The sequence below is a fragment of the Metarhizium album genome (assembly GCF_000804445.1).
Source record: "Metarhizium album ARSEF 1941 chromosome Unknown scaffold_16, whole genome shotgun sequence".
Lineage (NCBI taxonomy): Eukaryota > Fungi > Ascomycota > Sordariomycetes > Hypocreales > Clavicipitaceae > Metarhizium > Metarhizium album.
Window position 1 is genome coordinate 329,738 of NW_024467590.1, and position 18,983 is coordinate 348,720.

Consider the following 18,983-nt stretch of genomic DNA (forward strand, 5'->3'; position numbering starts at 1 on the left):
CTTTGCATCTCCCATGAAGGCGTGAGCGGGTCGCGCGACTGCTGATTATGCTCTTTCCCCGGTGTGGTATCGAAGAGATTGTGGGAAACCATGTGCTGCGTGATTCAAATCGACAGCGACACACACCGCCGTGTTCATAATACCTTGTTTACGATGTCGGCAATGCCCGTGATCTTGGCCTCCCTATTCTTAGCGCAGGTATGGCAAGTCAGATAGTCCCCGGGTTGCTGTAAACAACTTTTATGTAATCAAAAACTGTGCGAGGATTCATCTCCTCGGCAAGTTACTGTGAAGCACATTGGACACGCTCTGAGCCGGGGTGACCGTCCTCATCTTCCTCATCCATGCCGGGGCTGCCAAAGACTCGGTTCTGCGAGTGGCCATCCATATCTTCCAAATCGGCAGGTTCGGTCATGGCCTCTGCGGGAGGAATGTTCTGGACAGACGGCTGCGGGAGAATCTTTTGGAGAGCAGCGAAAGCAGACTCATCCTGAGTCCAATTCTTCTCGGGGAACTTGACGTTGAAGTGGATGTACAGATTACCGAAGTCATGGTGGCGGTGCGATGGCATTCCCTGGCCCCGAACCATCTTGATGGAATCTAAAAAAGAGGTCAGTATACACACAGCCTTGAAAACTTGCGCATGGAAAAGAAATACACACCAGGAGCGATAGCCTCGCCAGGCAGTATATCAATAGAAAGCCAGCGATCGTCAAGATGCTCGATGTAGATGGTACCACCAGCCAAGGCGGTGACGAGCTCAATTTCGCACTTGTAAAGCAAATCATCATCCTTGCGCGTGAATCGGGCATGAGGCTTCTGCTCAATCTCGAAAACAACGTCGCCAGCCTGAACGCCGGGGGCCTGATCACCTTCCCCGCGGAACTCGACCTTGGTGCCACTACGTACTCCCTTATCGACGTGGACATGCAAGACTTTTCTGTCGACAACAGTCTTTTTGCCGTTGCACTGCTTGCAACGGTCTTTCTCCCTGATGATCTCGCCTTCACCGTTACAGTCCGGGCAGACAGTCTGGAAGCGCTGAATCATGGGGCCCATCTGGCGCATCATGGTCTTCATACCGTGGCCGTCGCAGCCAGCACACTTGCTGACGGCGCCCTTCTTGCCACCAAGGCCATCGCACTTGGGGCAGATGATGGATCTCTGCAGAGCGAGCTTGGAAACCTTTCCTCGGTAGATGTCTTCGAGTGAGACCTTGTGAGTATGGTGGATGGTTCGAGCTTTGGGAGGACCTCGACTGCCGCCACCGCCGAACATGTTTCCCATACCACCGAAACCACCGCCTCCGAAGAATTGAGCGAAGAGATCCTCGGCAGGCATGCCGCTGCCACCACCAGCGCCATTGAGGCCTTCTTTACCATACTGGTCATAGACGGATCGCTTCTGCGGGTCGGTAAGTACCTCATATGCCTCTGTGGCAAGCTTGAATTTTGCTTCGGCTGCGGCGTTGCCAGGGTTTTTATCTGAGTTGCTAATTAGACAGACGGAAGGATTGAGGACGACACAAAGAAGTATTGTTGTCACATACCGGGATGGTTTCGCAAGGCCGTCTGTCTGTAGGCCTTCTTGATTTCCGCCTCGGATGCGGTACGATTGATCTGTAGGGAATGGTTAGATATTGGTTTCTTTTCAAAGTCATTTAGCGGACACAAAATGCATGGTGGCATACCCCAAGGACGTCGTAGTATTCGTCGCTTGACATGGTGACCGGCTCGAGGAGCTAGCGCGTAGTGGCGTTTGAAAAAGGCAAATAAATATGTCGAGATTCGTCGCGGCGCAAAGGGAAATGTTCAACTCGGAGTCGATGGCAGTTATTTCGAGCCTGGCTGGAAGAGAGGGCAATCAATATTAGTCAACATGTACAGAGGCAAGACGGGAGATCTCGTTGGATTACCAGGCGCAACGGCAAGTTGTTGAACAAGGGGTCGTCTCGTGCTGCAAATATCCGACAAGAAATGAGAGGAGAGAGGAAACAGGGGAAGAAAGGCGACAGCGAAAGTAGTGACTGACTGTGCACACGTACCCTGTGATCAATCAAGATAAGGAAGGACGGGGAGTTCCAAGTGTTGATAGTCGTCGGTGGGGGGCGCCTTTCTGAGAAATTTGCCAGAGGCGGACGGCGTTTGAGAAATGCTATGCAACAAACAGTGTTGCTCTGACGGAAATACGGAGGAGCCAAAGTGGTGCCTGAAGATGAAGAGTCGCTGACCTGTTCCAGCCTGTTTAAGAAGAGGACTCGAGCATAAAGGGAGAAGCGAGCTGAGACTACAACAACAAAGAAACCAGGTCTAAAGTAGTATGCGAAACTGGGAGTTCAAAAAATCAAGCAACCGCTGAGACCGGAAGACACTGCAGGGGTCCGCCCTGGAGGCTGTGCGCCTCATGGAAATCTATCGAAGAAAGTAGAGCCTGTGGCGGTGCTGATAATGCAAGACGTGTGCCCAGAGTCTACAGACCCCGGCCAAGAGCTACGCGGCATCGATGAAGTGGTCCCGGATGAAGATTATGTGCATTGAAGTCGTAATAGAAGTGTATTCAGGGCCTTTTTGCACATTTGGACATCTTTTTTGGCGCGATTTGGGCTTTGCTATCTGCCTTCTGACAAACATGCGCGGATGTCACGCACTAACAGTTGCAGCCTCGTCACCCCCGCCTGCGTCGACACCGCGAGGCTCGGAGGGCCATTCAATGCAACCCGACTCTGTACTTGGGTAGGTACTTTAGTACTTGAAGTAAGTGATGACACTGATGAGTAGGGAGGTACCTACTTAAGTACTTAAGTAATCAACAACTGGCGCCCCGGGGTTTGGTGACCCCCTGGACTAAGAAGCAGCTGAATCGTGGTCATGACGCCCGCGGCTCGGGCTATTCTTAGTGCGCTCTGCCTTGTTCCGTCCGCTTCGAGAATCCCCTGGCCTCTCTCTGCGTTCGCGGCCCCGACGGGTCGGAATCGCAATTCGCAGCCGCGATTGATGTGCCGCCCGCGATCAATGAGCCAGGCTGCCCATCTTCAGTCTTGGGATTTTGCTAGTCAACACACGACTACACACCAATATCTTGAGGGGTCAAAATTTCGCACGGCATCTCATTGACCTCCGTCCGTGATCCAGCTGACTTCGGGCTTTGCGCTAACCGGACCTCCATGAGCCACCGTCGGAACACGAGTGCGCACACCAAATGTTCGGCTCGCCCGATCAACAAATCACCAAGAAAATCGGGATTCTTGAGCGTCGTCGCTCATTTAGAAAAAAAAATATTATACAAAAGTACATGATTACAAAACTATGTTTCTATGCCCAAGCCACAGGAAGGGCGCTCCATCATCAACAAAGAATCATCTGGTGCCATGGTGGCATTCGATAACGGATGCACTGTCCAGGCAACGTTCCATGAAGCGATGCACACTCACTTCGTAGGGCGATGACATTACGCCACTGTACTCCAAAAGGCATGCACATCTTGTTCGTCAAAGTAGTCATCATACACCGTGCCGGAGGCCTAAAAGGCATCCTCAAACGGACAGTCAACACTATCATGGCCATCTCGCTCGCACACCGCACACCACTTCTCCGTATCGACAACCCCGCTTTCCTTGCCCGCCAGCGGCCCTGATTCCATCGGGTTCGGGAGGATATTAATAGCAGGTGCTGCAGGAAATGCTGCCCTGGGCTTTGCAGGCGAAAGCGGAGCCGGGTGCGCGTCCTTCATGCCAAGGGCGTTTTGATGCTTCATGCCCTCGCGGACGACATCCTTGGCCGTCTTCGTGTCGCTGGCAGCTTTGCCACCCTCTGGACCAAACATGTTTGTGCACGCTAGAATGTCATGCCCGCTAGTCTCGCAAATCTCGCACCAGAGAGTGCTATTCTCAGTGGCTGTTGAGTAAGCGTCGCTCTCATGCATCGAGTCCAGAGTAGTACCTCGCTTGTGATTAGGCTCCCTCTTGTGGTTCACCTCGGAGGACACGGGCTCATATGATCGGACAGGAATGACCGTGTCGCGCGAGTCTCTCAGGGATGAGCGATGCCCCGAGTTTGTCTGCGTTGCCAGGTTGCCCCCGCGAAGAGCCTCTAGCTCCTGTACAAGCTCTTCCTCCCTGCCATTCTTCTTGTCAAGTAGCGACTGGAGCTCCGCAACCTGGCTCGCCAGACTTGCACGAGCCGTCTCGCCGTCTTCAGCACCATTCATGAAAGACCCGCGACGTTGTGTCGGCGTTCGATCCTCGGTGTCCCCGATGGAGTCTCTGCTGAGGGAGTGAATGATGGCCTTTAGTCCTCTGATCTCGTCTTCTTTCTGCTCCAGTTCTTTTAGCATCGCCCCCTTATCGTCGTGAGGAGCGCCGCCACCAGAGGCGCTTTGTTCACGCGCTCGTCGCAACTCTGTCTTGGTTCTTTCTACTTCACCTCTCAAGAACTCGGCCTCACCTCTCGCTTCAGCCTCACCACGGCGAGCATCCTCCAAGCCTTCTTCGAGCTCTTGGACAAGCTCTTCAAGCTGTCTCAGTTGGCTTGCGACGGAATCAACGTCAAGATTCCTGGCCTCAAGCTCCCGAATATCTCCCATGAGCTCTTCGATACGCTTCTCATACACTCGTTCAGTTTCTGTGCTGGCCATTTCTAACGTGTCAATGGTGCTGCGGAGGTCTGCCCGGTGAGCGTCAAATTCCGCCGTGAGCATGGCGATCTTGTCATTCTTCTCCCGCAGCATGACTCGCAGTTGAGTAGAATCCTTGTCGTCAAGGCTGTTCCTTTTCATCCCAGGCATATCGGTGCTTTCGATCAGGCCTTGGAGTTCAACGAGGCTGCTCTCCATGTCTGCCAACGTTGCAGCTTGATCTTTCAGCTGCCGGTCACGGTCCTCAAGCTGGGATCGAAGGCGTTCCATCTCTTCCTCCTTGGCGGCATTAGCTCGGGACGCCGGGCGCCTCAAGTTAATGATGGACCCGGCATTACCAAGCCCATTTGGCCTCAAACGTTGCGGGCTTCCAGGAAGCGACGGCGTTGACTCTTCTTCAAAGCCTGAGATGGATCCTAGGGCCGAAGAACTGCGCGGGCCACTAATACTTGGCTTGCGATCAAGTCGAGATGGTTTCTTGTTTGGGTCGCCCGCCGTGCCCCGGACGCTTTGAGTGAACCGGCCATTGTTCGTGGGACTTCCATATCTTGCGGGTGGCCGGGGGGCCGGCGTACCGATCGAAGGACGAGGGACAGGGGTCATTTGAGTCCGCCGTACCGGGGAATCAGGCCTTGGAAGGGATGTTCTGGGTGGTCTTTTGGGCCCGGGACTGGGTGCCCTGGCGCCAGGTCCGATAGAGGCGCTGAACTTGGGTAAGCCTGGCGGCGTATAGTGTGTCCCGTTGGTTCGTCCGTTAGTGCTTGCAGTTGGGGTCATGGGGAACGAGCCGGTGGGAGATCCCCGACGGGACGCTTTTACGACCGGAACAAAGATGCCAGCGCCTGGGGTTGAGGTGGTGAAATACGAGACACTGTTGAGAGTAGCGACAAGTTAGCGACGTCACCTTGGATGCTCTTCTTGTGAAAAAGGGGGAGGGGAAGAAACATTGAGCTTGATGGGAGGTCTAAGAAAGCAAGCATACCCATCCACGTCGCCATTATTCTTGCCTCTCGCGACAAAGTCTTGATGAAGTTCGACACCGGCAAAGGTGCCTTTTTTCCCCTGAACGGCACCAACGAAGCGAACAGTACCGTGCATGCCACCGGGGACGTCTACAGCATCTCCAACGACGAGATCTTCGGCCAATTGACGGCCAGGGGTCGCGGGCGCCATGATTGACGAGGAATCGCTCAGTACAGTATCGAGGGCGTAACTCTCGCTGACATCGGGTATGCTGGCCAACGAAGAGGGGGTAAGAGCAGCGAGAGACGTCCTGCGCGATAAGCCCAGGCCTGGAGGCAGCAATTTGGACTGGGCAACAAATAAAGTATTCAAATTGGGGGTCGAGACAAACGAGGCGGGACCACGTAGTCGTGATGATGATGGTCTCGAGCGCAATGCTCTGGTCGACGTGGAGGAGAAGGTGGTGGTGGTGGTGGTGGTAGAAGCCATCGCGAAAGCAGACGGCCGAATCGGGCCAAGATTGGCTGCCGGTTCTGCCAAGCCCCCTACTCGATGCTCCCAACAGGAAGTTGCGCCTGCCGTGTTGGTTCTACAACAACACGAAGTGAGCCGGTGCCCGCTTTTTGTCGGCCCTATTAGGCCCGAATGCTCCACGCCGTATTCTGGAACAACTGAATACGCTGGGAGATGTCGTCGTCTGGCTTGTTTGCTCGAAAACGCCGTCGACGCTTGGCTTCTGTACACCGGGCACAAACCTAGGTCTCAAGTTCACTATTCCCCAGTTAGAGCCGGGACGCGGGACGGGGAACAAAATAAGCCAAAATAGTCTGTCTCGTAAGCATAATGAAATTTGCTGAGCACACCTGAGCCGTATATCGCCCCTGGCCCCTCCCGCGGCCAGTATAGACCGGCAAACAAAGTAAGGTAATTTTTTTTTGGACTCGGTAGCGCAGATGGCGGAGCGGGAGAAGGGACCGCGTTGACCGAAAAAAAGAGCGAGGATATGAAGTGATGGAAACACTGAACACGCACTGCAGGCCAAAATCCAAATGGTCGGCTGCTAATTAAAAGGCGGGCGAAGAGGGGAAGACTGAGAACACTGAATACGGCGATGCTGCCATGTGCAGGAAGAAAAAAAGTTGGCGATAAGGGCAGGGAGACGACGACACGAAGGCGCAGAAAAGCACAGATGCATACGCCAACATGGAAACAAAACACCAGGCAAGACTGATGAATACGTAACTAACAGATGAAACAAGCCAGGTCCGTGAATATACCTGGTTGACTGCTGGCGAGGGGTGCCACTGGAGGCTGTGAGGCTGTGAAGCTCGTCGATTATGGCTGGTCAATGGCGCCAGTTGACTGACATGTGGTCTCCAGTTGTCCAGTGCTGGTGCTGGTCGTCAACCCATGTAAGTACGTATAAGTACCTAGGTACCTAGGTAGGTCCTTCAGTACGTACGGTGTGATTTATTAGTGGAGGTTCGGAGCACTCCGTACTGCAAGCACCAATCAATTGATACTAGCACTGCGGAGCAGAGCACCTAGGCACTTTTTAGCCGCCACTCCTCCATTTATTGATGGCTCCAGACTGGCACCAGCTGCAACGACATGGGATGGAGCTAATTGATAGGGTCCAAGACGTCGTCGTGGCCAGCTTGTTGCCCCGTGGAGGACCAGCCGAGTAATACGCAGCAACGACGTTGAGCAATGAGCACTCAGGCTCAGCAGAGGGATGACGCCACCGCTTGGACCACTCAGGAAGTGGTTAGCGAACTACTTCAGAGCACGTACTCCGTCCTCAAGTACTTACGTGCCCAAGTACACAGTACTCATGTCCGTACTCGGTGTTTGCCGGTGTTGGCACGTCCTGCGGACCCCAACGCCCATGGGTCCGTGAGTGGGCCAGCCGAGTCCAACCCGCCGTCCAATCAACGTGTCAGTCACGACAACAAGCAAAAACTTTTGTTGCTTGCATGTCGACGTGCCAACGCACTTTCCACCCCATCATTTGGTCTCTTCGTACAAATTCAATTGAGTGCTTCACGCAATAAAAAATGCTGTTTTTCCACGGGACCGTCATCCGCCGACAAAATTCAAACGGATAGACTTGAGACGACATGGGAAGAAGTGCACGAATAATCACGTTTCAAGGGGCCATTGACCTTAACTCCCAGGGAACCTGGCAATTGATATGTGGTACCAACAAACGGGAGTTGTCCGTTGCAGGCAGGTGCTTTCAACGTGCAGGGAGGCTCTCGCGCAAGGCGTGATCGGAGGTCTCCTACATTCAAAGTACTGCGAGACACTTCGAATGTAAAGAAGGAAAAGATACCAATACTACTACTACTAGTATTATGCTGACAATGATCTGCGCTGCCATGCAACTGCACTGGCAAATACCAAACTTGATACGCTTGGTTGGTGCCCGAATAGCCCTTTTTTTTTCGCTGTTCCAACAACATGTTCACATCCAGCGACAAACCTTGGGCATTTCCCAGTACTACCGTGTCACTCCATCTAGTGTTTACCCAGCGATTCAGGTCCCGAATCCACGGATCGAGACTCGTACAAGAGAAGCCAAGCCACCGATCGGGACTCCAACAGAAGCCAAGGCTTTGGTGACCACGAGACAAGCATGTGTTTGCGCTTCATTCGCCATCACCGCATGGAAACCCCGCATATTGCCCGTATTCTGGCGCAGGAATCCGCTGCAGCTCGAGGACCGTGCCACTCAAGCAATCATACGGCGCTGGACGCTTCAATGCTGTCCTGCGAAGCCTCCATATTGATGGTCCGGTAGATGTCTCGGAGGGAGTATGCCTGATACGTCAGGTTGAAAGATGATTTGCCAATGCTCAAGGTCATCATCAGGTGGTGAAATGCTTAGATTCAAGCCGCTGTACCACTCATTTCATGTTGTCGATTCATGGTCCCTTTCTATGATGTCTTCTCTTCCGAGAGGTCTCGTACCATCATTGAGGACCATCGCTTCGCGGTGTTGGCGTCGAAGCCGCTGCTCCTCCACAGAAGTCTCTCGCATGGGTCTTCGAATTCGGTTCGTGGAAGCGTGGGTTTGCCCGTGAATTTCCTCTTCAATCTCCATAATGATATCCGGCGTTCCAATCCGCCTCCTGGAAACTTCGATCAAACCAGCCTCTTCCAAAGCCTTCAAACCTCTCTTGGAATGTTTTATTCGGTCAACAATTTCCACGAGCCTATTGTCTTTAAGGTCCATATATGCCTTGAAATTGTGGCGGCGCACAGCCGGATCGTCCCCCCATTTCTGTTTTGCAAGCCACTTTTCCACAAACTTGGCCTTGATAAGTGCATTGCTCCCATATTTGCTGATGAGCTCGTGGACGAACATGAGGCAAAATCTCTCGGCCATGTCACGGAGATAATATTCGTCCCAGTGATTATTAGTCAAGTCTGGAAGTTCTACATCTTCAAGACTCAGTTCCAGCGACCTCACCAATGCCGAGTACGCCTTGCTGTTATTCAGCTGTCTTAGACCATCAAGACCTACAAGAATTAGCTTGATACTACAAATATTGACACAAGGTCGACCTGTACGCACCCATGGTCTGTCCAGTCAGCAGAGCAAGAGCTCGAAGGCATCTCATACGCTCTTCGTAGTCTGGCCGAGTTATTCCATAAAGAAGCATAAAGAGAGTTTCATCGTCGTTGATGGCTCTATCGCACAATATCTTGGTAGCGACTTCCCTGACGGAAAAGTTTGGATGCATCAACAGCTTTTCCAAAGTATCGAGCTTGAGAGCATCTTCCGTTTCCTGAGTGATGTATTGAGTTTTGGGTTCTTTTGGTGGAATTTCGTTGCCATCGCGAACGATGGTCAAGACGGCAGTTATCGTGCGGACAAGGCCAAACGTTGCGAGGCCAATGGTGGCCAGATGCACCCGTTCATCGCGACAGAATGACCAAAAAGCTTCTGTCCACCTCATGGCGGCGATATATTTGGAAGCATAGATGCTGTCCCATGCATGCCGGATGCGCTTGTTGACACGGTACAGCAATGCTATTGATATGCCGTTTGAAGCTGCCGTGGCGACTGGAAGGTTATCACATAAACTGGATAATTCTGCCTCGAGCCACCACCAAAACCTTGATCCGGTTTTGGCTTAGTGTCTGGCAAGCAAAGAAGGTTCCGCACTTGTAATGCGGAACATGGGCTGGCCCCATGCCTTATCGATAACAAATCTAAAAGTCGGAAAATTTCCCATCCATGTGCGACAAACGTCGATTGATCTTCCCCAACAGCACCCGAGGTGAGTCGGTGCTGGCGAAATACGTCTCCCAAAATGGCAGGGTCACAACTCAAGCGTCTCAAGGCGTCATTGAGAGAGCAGGGCATAACTGGACCTCAGCAGTCTAAGAAACAGCGCCGTAAGAACGCTGAGCAAGGCAAGGCACGCAGCGATAAGAGACTCCAGCGAGGTGTGGTTTTGGAGGGAATCCGAGAGCAATTTAACCCGTTTGATCTGAAGCACGCTGCCCGAGGCCCCAAGTTTGATGTGACAACCAACCGAGTCGCTACGGGAGATGCGGCCAAGGGGATTCGAGGACGGCCCGGCGTCGCCAGAGCTGCTGGTGAAGAAAGGGTGGGTTAGGCCGCTGCACATTGTTCCGGGTACCTAGTCTAACCAGAATATTGTTTGTAGAGACGAGAGACACTCCTAGTTGATATGCAGCGGCGCAACAAAATTGGAGGCATTCTTGACAGACGGTTCGGCGAATACGACCCCACAATGGCGCCAGAAGACAAAATGCTCGAGCGATTCGCCCGAGAAAAACAGCGAAGCCACAAGAAGAGCTCAATATTTGATCTAGAAGATGATGTTCCTATGGAAGGCGGTCTCACTCACGGGGGCAAAGCTCTGGAATTCGACGACGACGAACTGGTGGACGACTTCCAGGAACATGACTTGGACATTTCCTACGACAGTGATGGCTCCATGAGGGAAGTACAGCGCCTGAAACGACTTCGATCCTTGGCATCGGCAGATAAAGATGAAGGTGAACAGGATGAGCCGGAGAGGAAGAAAAGCAAGAAGGAGGTCATGGAAGAAATTATCGCCAAATCGAAGATGCACAAATACGAAAGACAAGCCGCCAAGGATGTCGACGAGGATATGCGTGTCGAGCTGGACAAGGAACTCCAGAGTATTCAAATGCTTCTCAGATCAACCAAGGGTTCACAACGCGAGAGCCGGTCCGAAAACCCTCAAATGTCTTCGATTGCCGGTGTTGAAAGAGCCGCTTTCGACCGCAACTTTGATTTTGAAGTTAAGAAATTGGCTCAGGACAAGCGTGCTCAGCCTACTGAGCGAACCAAAACTGAAGAAGAAAAGGCGGAGGAGGAGTCTAGGAGATTAAAGGAACTTGAGGACAGGCGCCAGAGACGCATGAGGGGAGAAGAGGTGACCGACAGTGAAGAAGAAGAGGAAGAGAAGGGCAAGGCAGCTGACACGGGCGGGATGGAAGTCGATGATGACGACGATGATTTTGGCTTGGGCAGCGGTATTCGCGCTCGTCGGACGGCTACGGAGCTGGGTTTCGACGACGAGGATGACTTTATAATTGACGATGATCTCGTCGCAAGCGGCTCCAATCTAGAGCCCGTGGACAGCGACGAAGAGTTGGAGGAAGAAGATGACGATACGTCGCAACAAAATGAGGTGGATGAGGAAGACGAGTTTACCAAGGGCTTGCTGAACGAGGAGGAAGCCAGGAATCCCATGTTCCGAGTCATCGACTCGGACACGCGAGCGGCGGCGGCCCGACAGTCGGATGAACAGGGACTGCCCTATACCTTTCCCTGTCCCCAGTCTTGTAACGAGCTTCAAGCCATAATCGCCGGCTACTCTCATGAATTTTTGCCAGTCATCGTCCAACGAATCCGAGCTTTGCATCATCCCAAGCTGGATAGTCAAAACAAAGAGAAACTGGGCAATTTTGCCATGGCTCTTGTCGACTTTGTGGCTCTGCCCTGGGACGAAGAGACATCTCCACCGTTCGCCGTGTTGGAGAGTTTGATTCGTCATATTCACTCTCTTTCCAAGATGTTCCCGACAGAGGTGGGCAGAAGGTTTCGTCATCACATCTCAGACATTGGGCAAGATCGACCTTTGGCTCTGCGGCCGTCAGACCTAGTGGTATTGACAGCCATCAGCACCATATTTCCCACCTCGGATCACTTCCATCAAGTCGTGACACCGTCTTTGCTCACTATGGGTCGTTTTTTGGGCCAGAAGGTCCCTCAAAACCTATGCGACTACGCGACGGGTGCATACCTCGCCATTTTATGTCTGAAGTATCAGCAACTATCAAAGAGATTCATTCCAGAAGTGCCTGGCTTTTGTCTGAATACGCTGTGTGCTCTGTCACCGTCCGCACCGTCGAAACAGCTTGGCAACTTTCCCCGGCACGGACCGCCAGCCGGTATCCGAAGTCAAAAAATCGACGCTGTCACTGTTAGGAAGTTGACTCTGGCCGATTGTGCAGCTGTCGACTCAACAAGTGACTCTGCCAAGGCTGCAATCATTGCCACCATGTTAGATATCCTCGACGCCGGCGCTGACCTGTGGGCCGGAAAGGAGGCCTTCTTGGAGACATTCGGCCAGGTAGCCAAGGTGCTCAAGCACGTCAGCGGCAAGACGTGCCGGCCACAACTGCCGGCCCAAGTAGTGGGCAGGGCGGACAAACTGATAGCCAAACTCGGACGCATGCTCAGCCTTGCTCAAATATCACGACGACCCTTGGAGCTGCACCACCATCGACCGCTCGCCATCAAGACATATATACCCAAATTTGAGGAGACATTCGATCCCGACAAGCACTACGACCCTGACCGGGAGCGTGCCGAGCTGGCCAAGCTCAAGGCCGAGCACAAGAAGGAGCGCAAGGGAGCGATGAGAGAGCTGAGGAAGGACGCCAACTTCATGGCAAGGGAGAAGCTCCGGATCAAGAAGGCCAAGGACGAGGCTTACGAGAAGAAGTTTAAGAGGATTGTGTCGGAGATCCAAAGCGAGGAAGGGAGAGAGGCGAATGCGTATGAAAGAGAGAAGTCGGCAAGGAAGCGGGCCAGGAACAGGTAGATGGATGTATTGGAATGATCAGCCGTATATATACATGTATATCGTGGAACTATTTGTCGACGTTTTTTTGGCGCTGCAAGCGATGCACACCCTGAATGTGAATTGGATGCTTGCCAACGCGCAGGAACTGTAGAACCACTGGCTGAGGGTGGGCGCATTCCTTTCCAGCCTCGGAGAGTTGCATGTGTGAGGCGGCCATGGCCCGTGGCCAGATGGGAAGTTTTGTCGTCGGACGACGTGCGGAGTGGAACCGACGGCGGAAACTAACCATCTTCATTCATCCAATCCAACAAGACGACAGTGCAGTCTCACGCGCCTCGCACACCACCAACGGCAATCGCAATCTCATGGGCATTTTCAGCAAGCGCAACAACGTGGAGCATATCCGTCACCTTTGCGACACCGGCCCGACCCGTCATCGACGCAGGCTGTCTGCACCATGCCGCCCCCCCCAGGGTGGCGCGGGTACAGCGCCTGGCGACGGCGACGACGAGGACGACTACATGAACATGACGTTTGACGAGCCTGCCCCAAAGAAAGAGACGTCTTTGCAACGCACGCAGCGCTTGAAAAAGGAGTCCCTGGCCAGGGGCACAATCAAGTCCAAGGCGCAGCTTGCGGAAGAAGCTGCGGCGGCGAGAGAAAAGGCCCTGTCGACGTCCATGCTCGAGACGCCCGGGGCAAAGAAGAGCAAGGGCCTGGCCATGATGGCCAAGATGGGTTTCTCCGGAGGCGCGCTGGGCAGAAAGGGAGACGACGGCGAGAGCAGCACCAGAACGGAACCGATCAAGGTCAGCGTCAAGGAGGACCGCGGTGGCATCGGCCTGGACAGCGAGAAGAAGAGGAAGCTTGACGAGGCCATGGAGGAGCACGGCACCAAGGCTGCCAAGATGGATCCCGACGAGTACAGGGAGCGCGTGAGGAGGGGGCGCGAAGACGAGAGGCTCGAGAAGCAGGTTTATGCGGCGCAGCGCGTAGCGGAGCGCATGGACGAGGAGCACGACGAGGGCGGAAGCGCGTCTGGTGAGGAATCAGAATCTACGGCGCGGCCGAAAGCCCCCTCGCGACGACCGCTCAAGTCGATACCGGCGCTGTACCGCGGCCTTGTGCGCCACAGGGAGCAAAAGGAGCGCGATAGGCGGATGAGGTATGACCTGGAGCAGTCGCTCTCGCGCTTGCCTACGTATGATGACGCCGAGGAGGATGAGGACGACAGGAGGGCGCTGGGGAAGAAGGCGACGGCGTACGTGGTGTCGGAGGACTTGGATGAGGAGGACGAGGAGCTGGATTCGTTTGATGCGCTCGAGCCGGCGGAGAGGCTGGGGAGATTGGTGCTGTACTTGCGGGAGAGGCACTGGTATTGTTTTTGGTGCAAGATGAAGTATGACGGCGGCGAGATGGACGGGTGTCCGGGCGTTACGGAGGAAGATCATGATTGATGGCGGCGTTCGGAGTGGCGACGTCTCGAAACGAGGCCACGAGTGTTGAATACCTGCTGCCTCCCATGGCGATTCGACTTGATTTCTTGCTCTCCGTCAAAATGACAGGTTGATCTTTGTGGCGCCAGTTCTGACCGAGTGGCAGGAGTTCTACAGGTTCAGTACTGAACCACGAGTATTCTCGTCAACAGTAGCTCAAAGCTCAACGACGACCTTGTGTGAGGTCTTGTACGCAACTCGTGTTTGAAAACAAGCCGAGGCGCACAGAACAAAAAAAACAAAGCCGTTTGGTGATGACTATTTTCAGGTACTGCGGCCGAATACCGTCTAGCAATCTCCAAGTTGACCTTGGGATCCCCATCATTTACCACACCTTGCTCCGGCGCTGCATTATTCTTTCCAGATTTCTCCTTGGAAACCGTCACAGTTGCTTGGCTCAGCAATTGCCTTCTTCCAAAGTGCTCGTCATCAGTCGTGCTGGTGACGAAAAGCGCTGGGCAATAGACCACCCGAACGACGTATCTCTCTGGTTTAGTCGTGTTCCCGTCGTCAGATCCCACGATACATGATGAAACCTTCATCATCTTCTCGTCATACTTCATCGCCCTACGCTCTTGAAGACAAGGCCCTCTGTCCAAAAAGTTCGCAAAACTGTAAATATCCTGAGACTTGATGAACGTTTTCCTCATCTCAGAGGCAGAGTCAACGATGCGGACTGGGCCTTCACGAAACTCGGTGTCGGTTGGATTCTCACTGAAAGGTTCGAGACATTTGCTCCAGTCCTCTAGATGTCGCCCTTTGACGGATTCATTCACTCCAAGGGAACCAACAAGGAACTAAGGAACTAAGATTAAAAGTGAGATTGAACTAAGATGAAAGTAAGATGAAGGTGAGAAGCAAGTAAGAAGGAAGTAAGAAGCAAGTGAGCGGTCAGTCAATCAACTTAGCTTGTGCTGTAATTTTCTTCCTCTTTCTGTTTACATCCCTCTTAATAGAACTTCAAAACACGTCTATAGTCATCATCTTTATCTTTTCATCGTACAAAATGCTTTGCCTACACATACTCACCCTCCCCTTGATGGCAAAACAACAATCGACAGCTCTACTCCAGTCTTTCTATGAACACCAACAGCCAGCACAATTAAACGCTCACATTCCATCAGAGTAGGAATCGGCTTTGGCACAACGTCTGTTCCGTACGAGATATACACAGCGAATCATGGCGGCTTCGCGAACCCGTTCTAGATACTCCGGTGTTGGATGTCCGACATCCCAAGGATATAATCCTCAAAAGGGAAGGCCTTGCCATTCTAACTATTCGTACTTTTGGAAATATTGGAGGCTTACTTGAAGAAGAGAGGATATTTGGTCTGTCTTCAAGGTCGTCTTGGGCGAGGTTGCATCCCTAGTCTTGGGCCAGGTCCACGAGGCAAAGCGGAAGCACGGGAATCCTCCCAAGGTGTGTGCAATGCTACATCGTGATCGCTCTCTAAACGTTTCATCTAATAGTAGTAACTCTCGGCAGTATGTACTGCTTGTGGGCGGTTTTGGAAGATCCCGTGTCCTGTACGACTATCTCCAGAAGGAGATTAAATCACGCTTTCGTAATGTCACCGTCCTTTCAAGACCAAGGGACCGACCCGTACGTTTATCCAGTGACAGTAACATAGAGGGCGTGTAATAATTAAACCCGACATCTGATGTCTGTTCACAGATGGACGGCCATTTGCCAGGGAGCCGTATTGAACGGCATCAAGAAACAGATGTCACGGGACTCGGCACAGCGGAGCCTAGTTGACTCTAGATTTGCCCGGGCCAGCATCGGTACTACTTACAATGCTCTCCCCTTTGACGAGGACATTCACGACATACGAGACAAGGAGTGGTGTCCGGTCCGTTGCGGCGACAGTTCCAGGCATCAGACCAAATTCATTGGTTCATCTGCAGGGTAAGGGTAACGCTCCATTCTCCGAGGCCGAGAGCAGGTTGACATGGTCTGATATTGAAGTATAGGGTGAAGTTGTCAACGGCAATGAGCCTGCTGTTTTTGAGTTTTCCCAGACTCTGACAGAGCAACCTGTTGACATTGTCGACGAGATGGTTTACTCCTTGGCTGAAAGTCCACCAAACAGGTTTGATGAAACTGTTCGGTCTCTCTGTCGCTTGCAGTAGTCGTATGTCCCAAGGGTTACAGCTCTGCCAGAAAAAATTAACGACCAAGGTCAAATATTCTACGAACTGCCCTACATGATAGAGATGGTTACACAAGGCGTCTCACAAGACTTTCAAGCCTTTTATGAGACTGAGAACAAGCTTGTTGCGGCACACAACGTGAGCGATTCTTTGGCGATGGACTGTTCGAGTGAAGGTCAGACAAGTGCTGACCAGTGGTGATGGCGGTTTGGAATTGAGACGACCGGTCTCGTGTGGTTTCAATGTTGATCGATTTCAGACGAGACAGGTCCCTCGTAGCTGGAGTGCAAACCTATCATCCCATCACTCGAAACTATCTCGACGTGTTGAAATTGCCGAGGATGCGGAGGACGGAGTATTCACGACCTAGGCCGCGGCTGACACCCTCGCCATGTCTACCGTTTGCGCCCGTCTCCTCATCCAGGCGGGGGACGGCTCGTGGGTGTGAGCTCAACACTGACCCAATGGCTTGCTTGTGCTTGATGATGATGATGATGATGATGATGATGATGATGATGATCCAGACAGGCCGCTGAATCCGTGCCATGGGACTGGAGAAACCCTGGAGCCGGGTTCACGACACATTTGCCGGGCATCTTCAAACATTTGAGTGTTGGCGTTGCACGAACCTGCTGCAGGCCCAGCGGCACTTGAAACAACATTGAAGCGGGCAGGAGCAACCCTGGAGCGGCTGCCCCGCCTGAAGACCCCACTGTCAGCAGCCCCGGGGCGTCAAGCCACCTGGCCTTGTGCCGACGGCAAAACCAGACCTCCGCCTCGGCGCCGACTCTTTTTTGCATCTCGTCGGGTTGTGCATCAACGCGACGCTCAACGCTCGAGCCCTTGCCGTCGCGACCCTGGATGCCACAGTCGTCGGCCGTACGTGCCGTTTCTCGTCGCCATGAAGATCGCGCATCTCTCCCTCGGGCTGCTGTCCCTTCTCACGCCGCTCACGGCCGCGTGGAGCAAAGAAGGCAAGGCCACATGTGCATCCTCTGGCCATAATGTCGCCGGGTGCTAAGCGTCTCCCTCTCCTAGCAGCTGCCAACTAACGCGTTTCCCAGATCGTGAGATCTTCCGACTCCGCCATGAAATATCCGCATACGAGCCCAACCCTGATTCGACCTTTTACGACATACTTGGCGTGCCTCCCACTGCCTCTGCAGATGACATCAACAAAGCCCTTCGAAAGAAGACTGTAGCCCTGCACCCCGACAAGGTCGTGCAGCGCTTGAAGGCCAAACATCTAAAGAAGGCCGGTGGCAAGGGAAAGAAGAGCAGTGTCAAGCCTCCGACTGCGGCCGAGATCAAGGCTGCTGTGAAGCAAGCTTCGGAGCGCCAGGCCCGGCTCAGCCTGATTGGCAACATCTTGAAGGGTCCGTCTAAAGACCGCTACGACCACTTCCTCTCCAATGGATTCCCTCTCTGGAAAGGCACCGATTACTACTACAACAGGTACCGGCCCGGCTTGGGAACTGTCATGGTTGGCCTTTTCGTCATTGGTGGTGGCGCCATTCACTACCTGATCCTGTACATGAGCTGGAAGCGGCAGCGCGAGTTTGTCGAGCGCTACGTCAAGTTTGCCAGGGACACAGCTTGGGGCGGAAGTCTGGGCATTCCGAACCTTGAGCCTCGCGTTCCCCCCTCGGCTACGGCGTCGGACGATGAGACGCCTCCGCCAGTTCCCCAAAATCGAAAGGAACGCCGTATGCAGGAAAAGGAGGCCAAAAGGGAGGGTTGCCGCGGCCGTGCAAAGAAGACTACTAAGAAGACTCCCAACGCCTCTCGTGATGATTCGGCCGGCCCTACTGGTGTTCGCAGGAGGGTCGTTGCGCAAAACGGCAAAATCCTCCTAGTCGACTCTTTGGGAGACGTCTACTTGGAGGAGGAAGACGATGAAGGCAATGTCAATGAGTATCTCCTCGACGTGAGTGTGGCCACTGGCTTCGTTGCCTATGCACGTCCTAAAAGCACGCACACTAACAACGAACGCAGCCTAATGAGCTTGTGCAGCCCTCCTTCAAGGACACCGCTGTTGTGCGTCTCCCCATGCACATCTTCGACTTGACTGTCGGCCGTTTCATTGGTAACAATGACGCGATTCCCGACACCCAAACTGCCGGAGCTGAGGAAGTGGTTGATGCATCTCAGCAAACGTCCGGCAGCGAGTCTGCGGGCGACGACTTTGAGCTCCTAGACAAGAGCACAGACTCTCTCGGCAAGGCGAAATCCTCTGGAATGGACAAGAGCGGCAAGTCTTCAAAGCGCAGGAACAAGAAGCGATGAGTATATCGTGTCACCACTGCATTGGCAAGAAGGTGTATTCGGTGCCCCAGGGCGGTTTTCTTGGACATGAACATAAAAGCAACGGAGTTTGGAGGATGAGAAGAGTTGATGCGGGCTTTTGTTCCCCCGGCGGCCTGTTTCTATGGCCTGTAGATGATCTAGGACGTGAACAGACAAAATTGTGGTTGACGCCGAAGTGCGCAACGTCGCGGTTCGTCGGTGCTTTGGTATTGGTCAATTGGGCGTAGGAGCTGATAAGCTAACTGCCGTCACATGCCGGCACGTCCCTTTGTTGGCTGTGTTTGGCGTGTGCGCATTTTGACGAAGCTTTTCCCCTCGAATTCCTGGCTCT

The 18,983-nt window shown here is 53.3% G+C and overlaps 6 protein-coding genes across 6 annotated transcripts; 3 read left to right on the top strand and 3 right to left on the bottom strand.

Moving 5' to 3' along the window:
• Positions 1-283: 283 nt before the first annotated feature.
• MAM_05891 (protein mitochondrial targeting protein (Mas1)) lies at positions 284-1,723 on the bottom strand (the record flags this gene model as incomplete). Its single annotated transcript, XM_040824689.1, has 4 exons — positions 284-600; positions 663-1,484; positions 1,550-1,619; positions 1,691-1,723. The coding sequence occupies 4 exons, from the start codon at positions 1,721-1,723 to the stop codon at positions 284-286; spliced, it is 1,242 nt and encodes a 413-aa protein (XP_040677371.1).
• A 1,796-nt stretch (positions 1,724-3,519) lies between these two features.
• Positions 3,520-6,084, bottom strand: MAM_05892 (Cytoskeleton-associated protein, Gly-rich domain protein; the record flags this gene model as incomplete). Its single annotated transcript, XM_040824690.1, has 2 exons — positions 3,520-5,503; positions 5,615-6,084. The coding sequence occupies 2 exons, from the start codon at positions 6,082-6,084 to the stop codon at positions 3,520-3,522; spliced, it is 2,454 nt and encodes an 817-aa protein (XP_040677372.1).
• A 2,425-nt stretch (positions 6,085-8,509) lies between these two features.
• Positions 8,510-9,560, bottom strand: MAM_05893 (uncharacterized protein; the record flags this gene model as incomplete). Its single annotated transcript, XM_040824691.1, has 2 exons — positions 8,510-9,120; positions 9,176-9,560. 2 exons carry the CDS (start codon positions 9,558-9,560, stop codon positions 8,510-8,512), a joined length of 996 nt encoding a protein of 331 aa, XP_040677373.1.
• Positions 9,561-9,917: 357 nt separating this feature from the next.
• Positions 9,918-12,713, top strand: MAM_05894 (nucleolar protein; the record flags this gene model as incomplete). Its single annotated transcript, XM_040824692.1, has 2 exons — positions 9,918-10,217; positions 10,278-12,713. 2 exons carry the CDS (start codon positions 9,918-9,920, stop codon positions 12,711-12,713), a joined length of 2,736 nt encoding a protein of 911 aa, XP_040677374.1.
• Positions 12,714-12,910: 197 nt separating this feature from the next.
• Positions 12,911-14,152, top strand: MAM_05895 (D111/G-patch; the record flags this gene model as incomplete). The annotated part of the gene is made up of 1 exon (XM_040824693.1): positions 12,911-14,152. The coding sequence occupies one exon, from the start codon at positions 12,911-12,913 to the stop codon at positions 14,150-14,152; it is 1,242 nt and encodes a 413-aa protein (XP_040677375.1).
• Positions 14,153-17,246: 3,094 nt separating this feature from the next.
• On the top strand, positions 17,247-18,631 carry MAM_05896 (DnaJ domain or J-domain containing protein; the record flags this gene model as incomplete). The annotated part of the gene is made up of 3 exons (XM_040824694.1): positions 17,247-17,331; positions 17,410-18,272; positions 18,341-18,631. The coding sequence occupies 3 exons, from the start codon at positions 17,247-17,249 to the stop codon at positions 18,629-18,631; spliced, it is 1,239 nt and encodes a 412-aa protein (XP_040677376.1).
• Between the last annotated feature and the right edge of the window lie 352 nt (positions 18,632-18,983).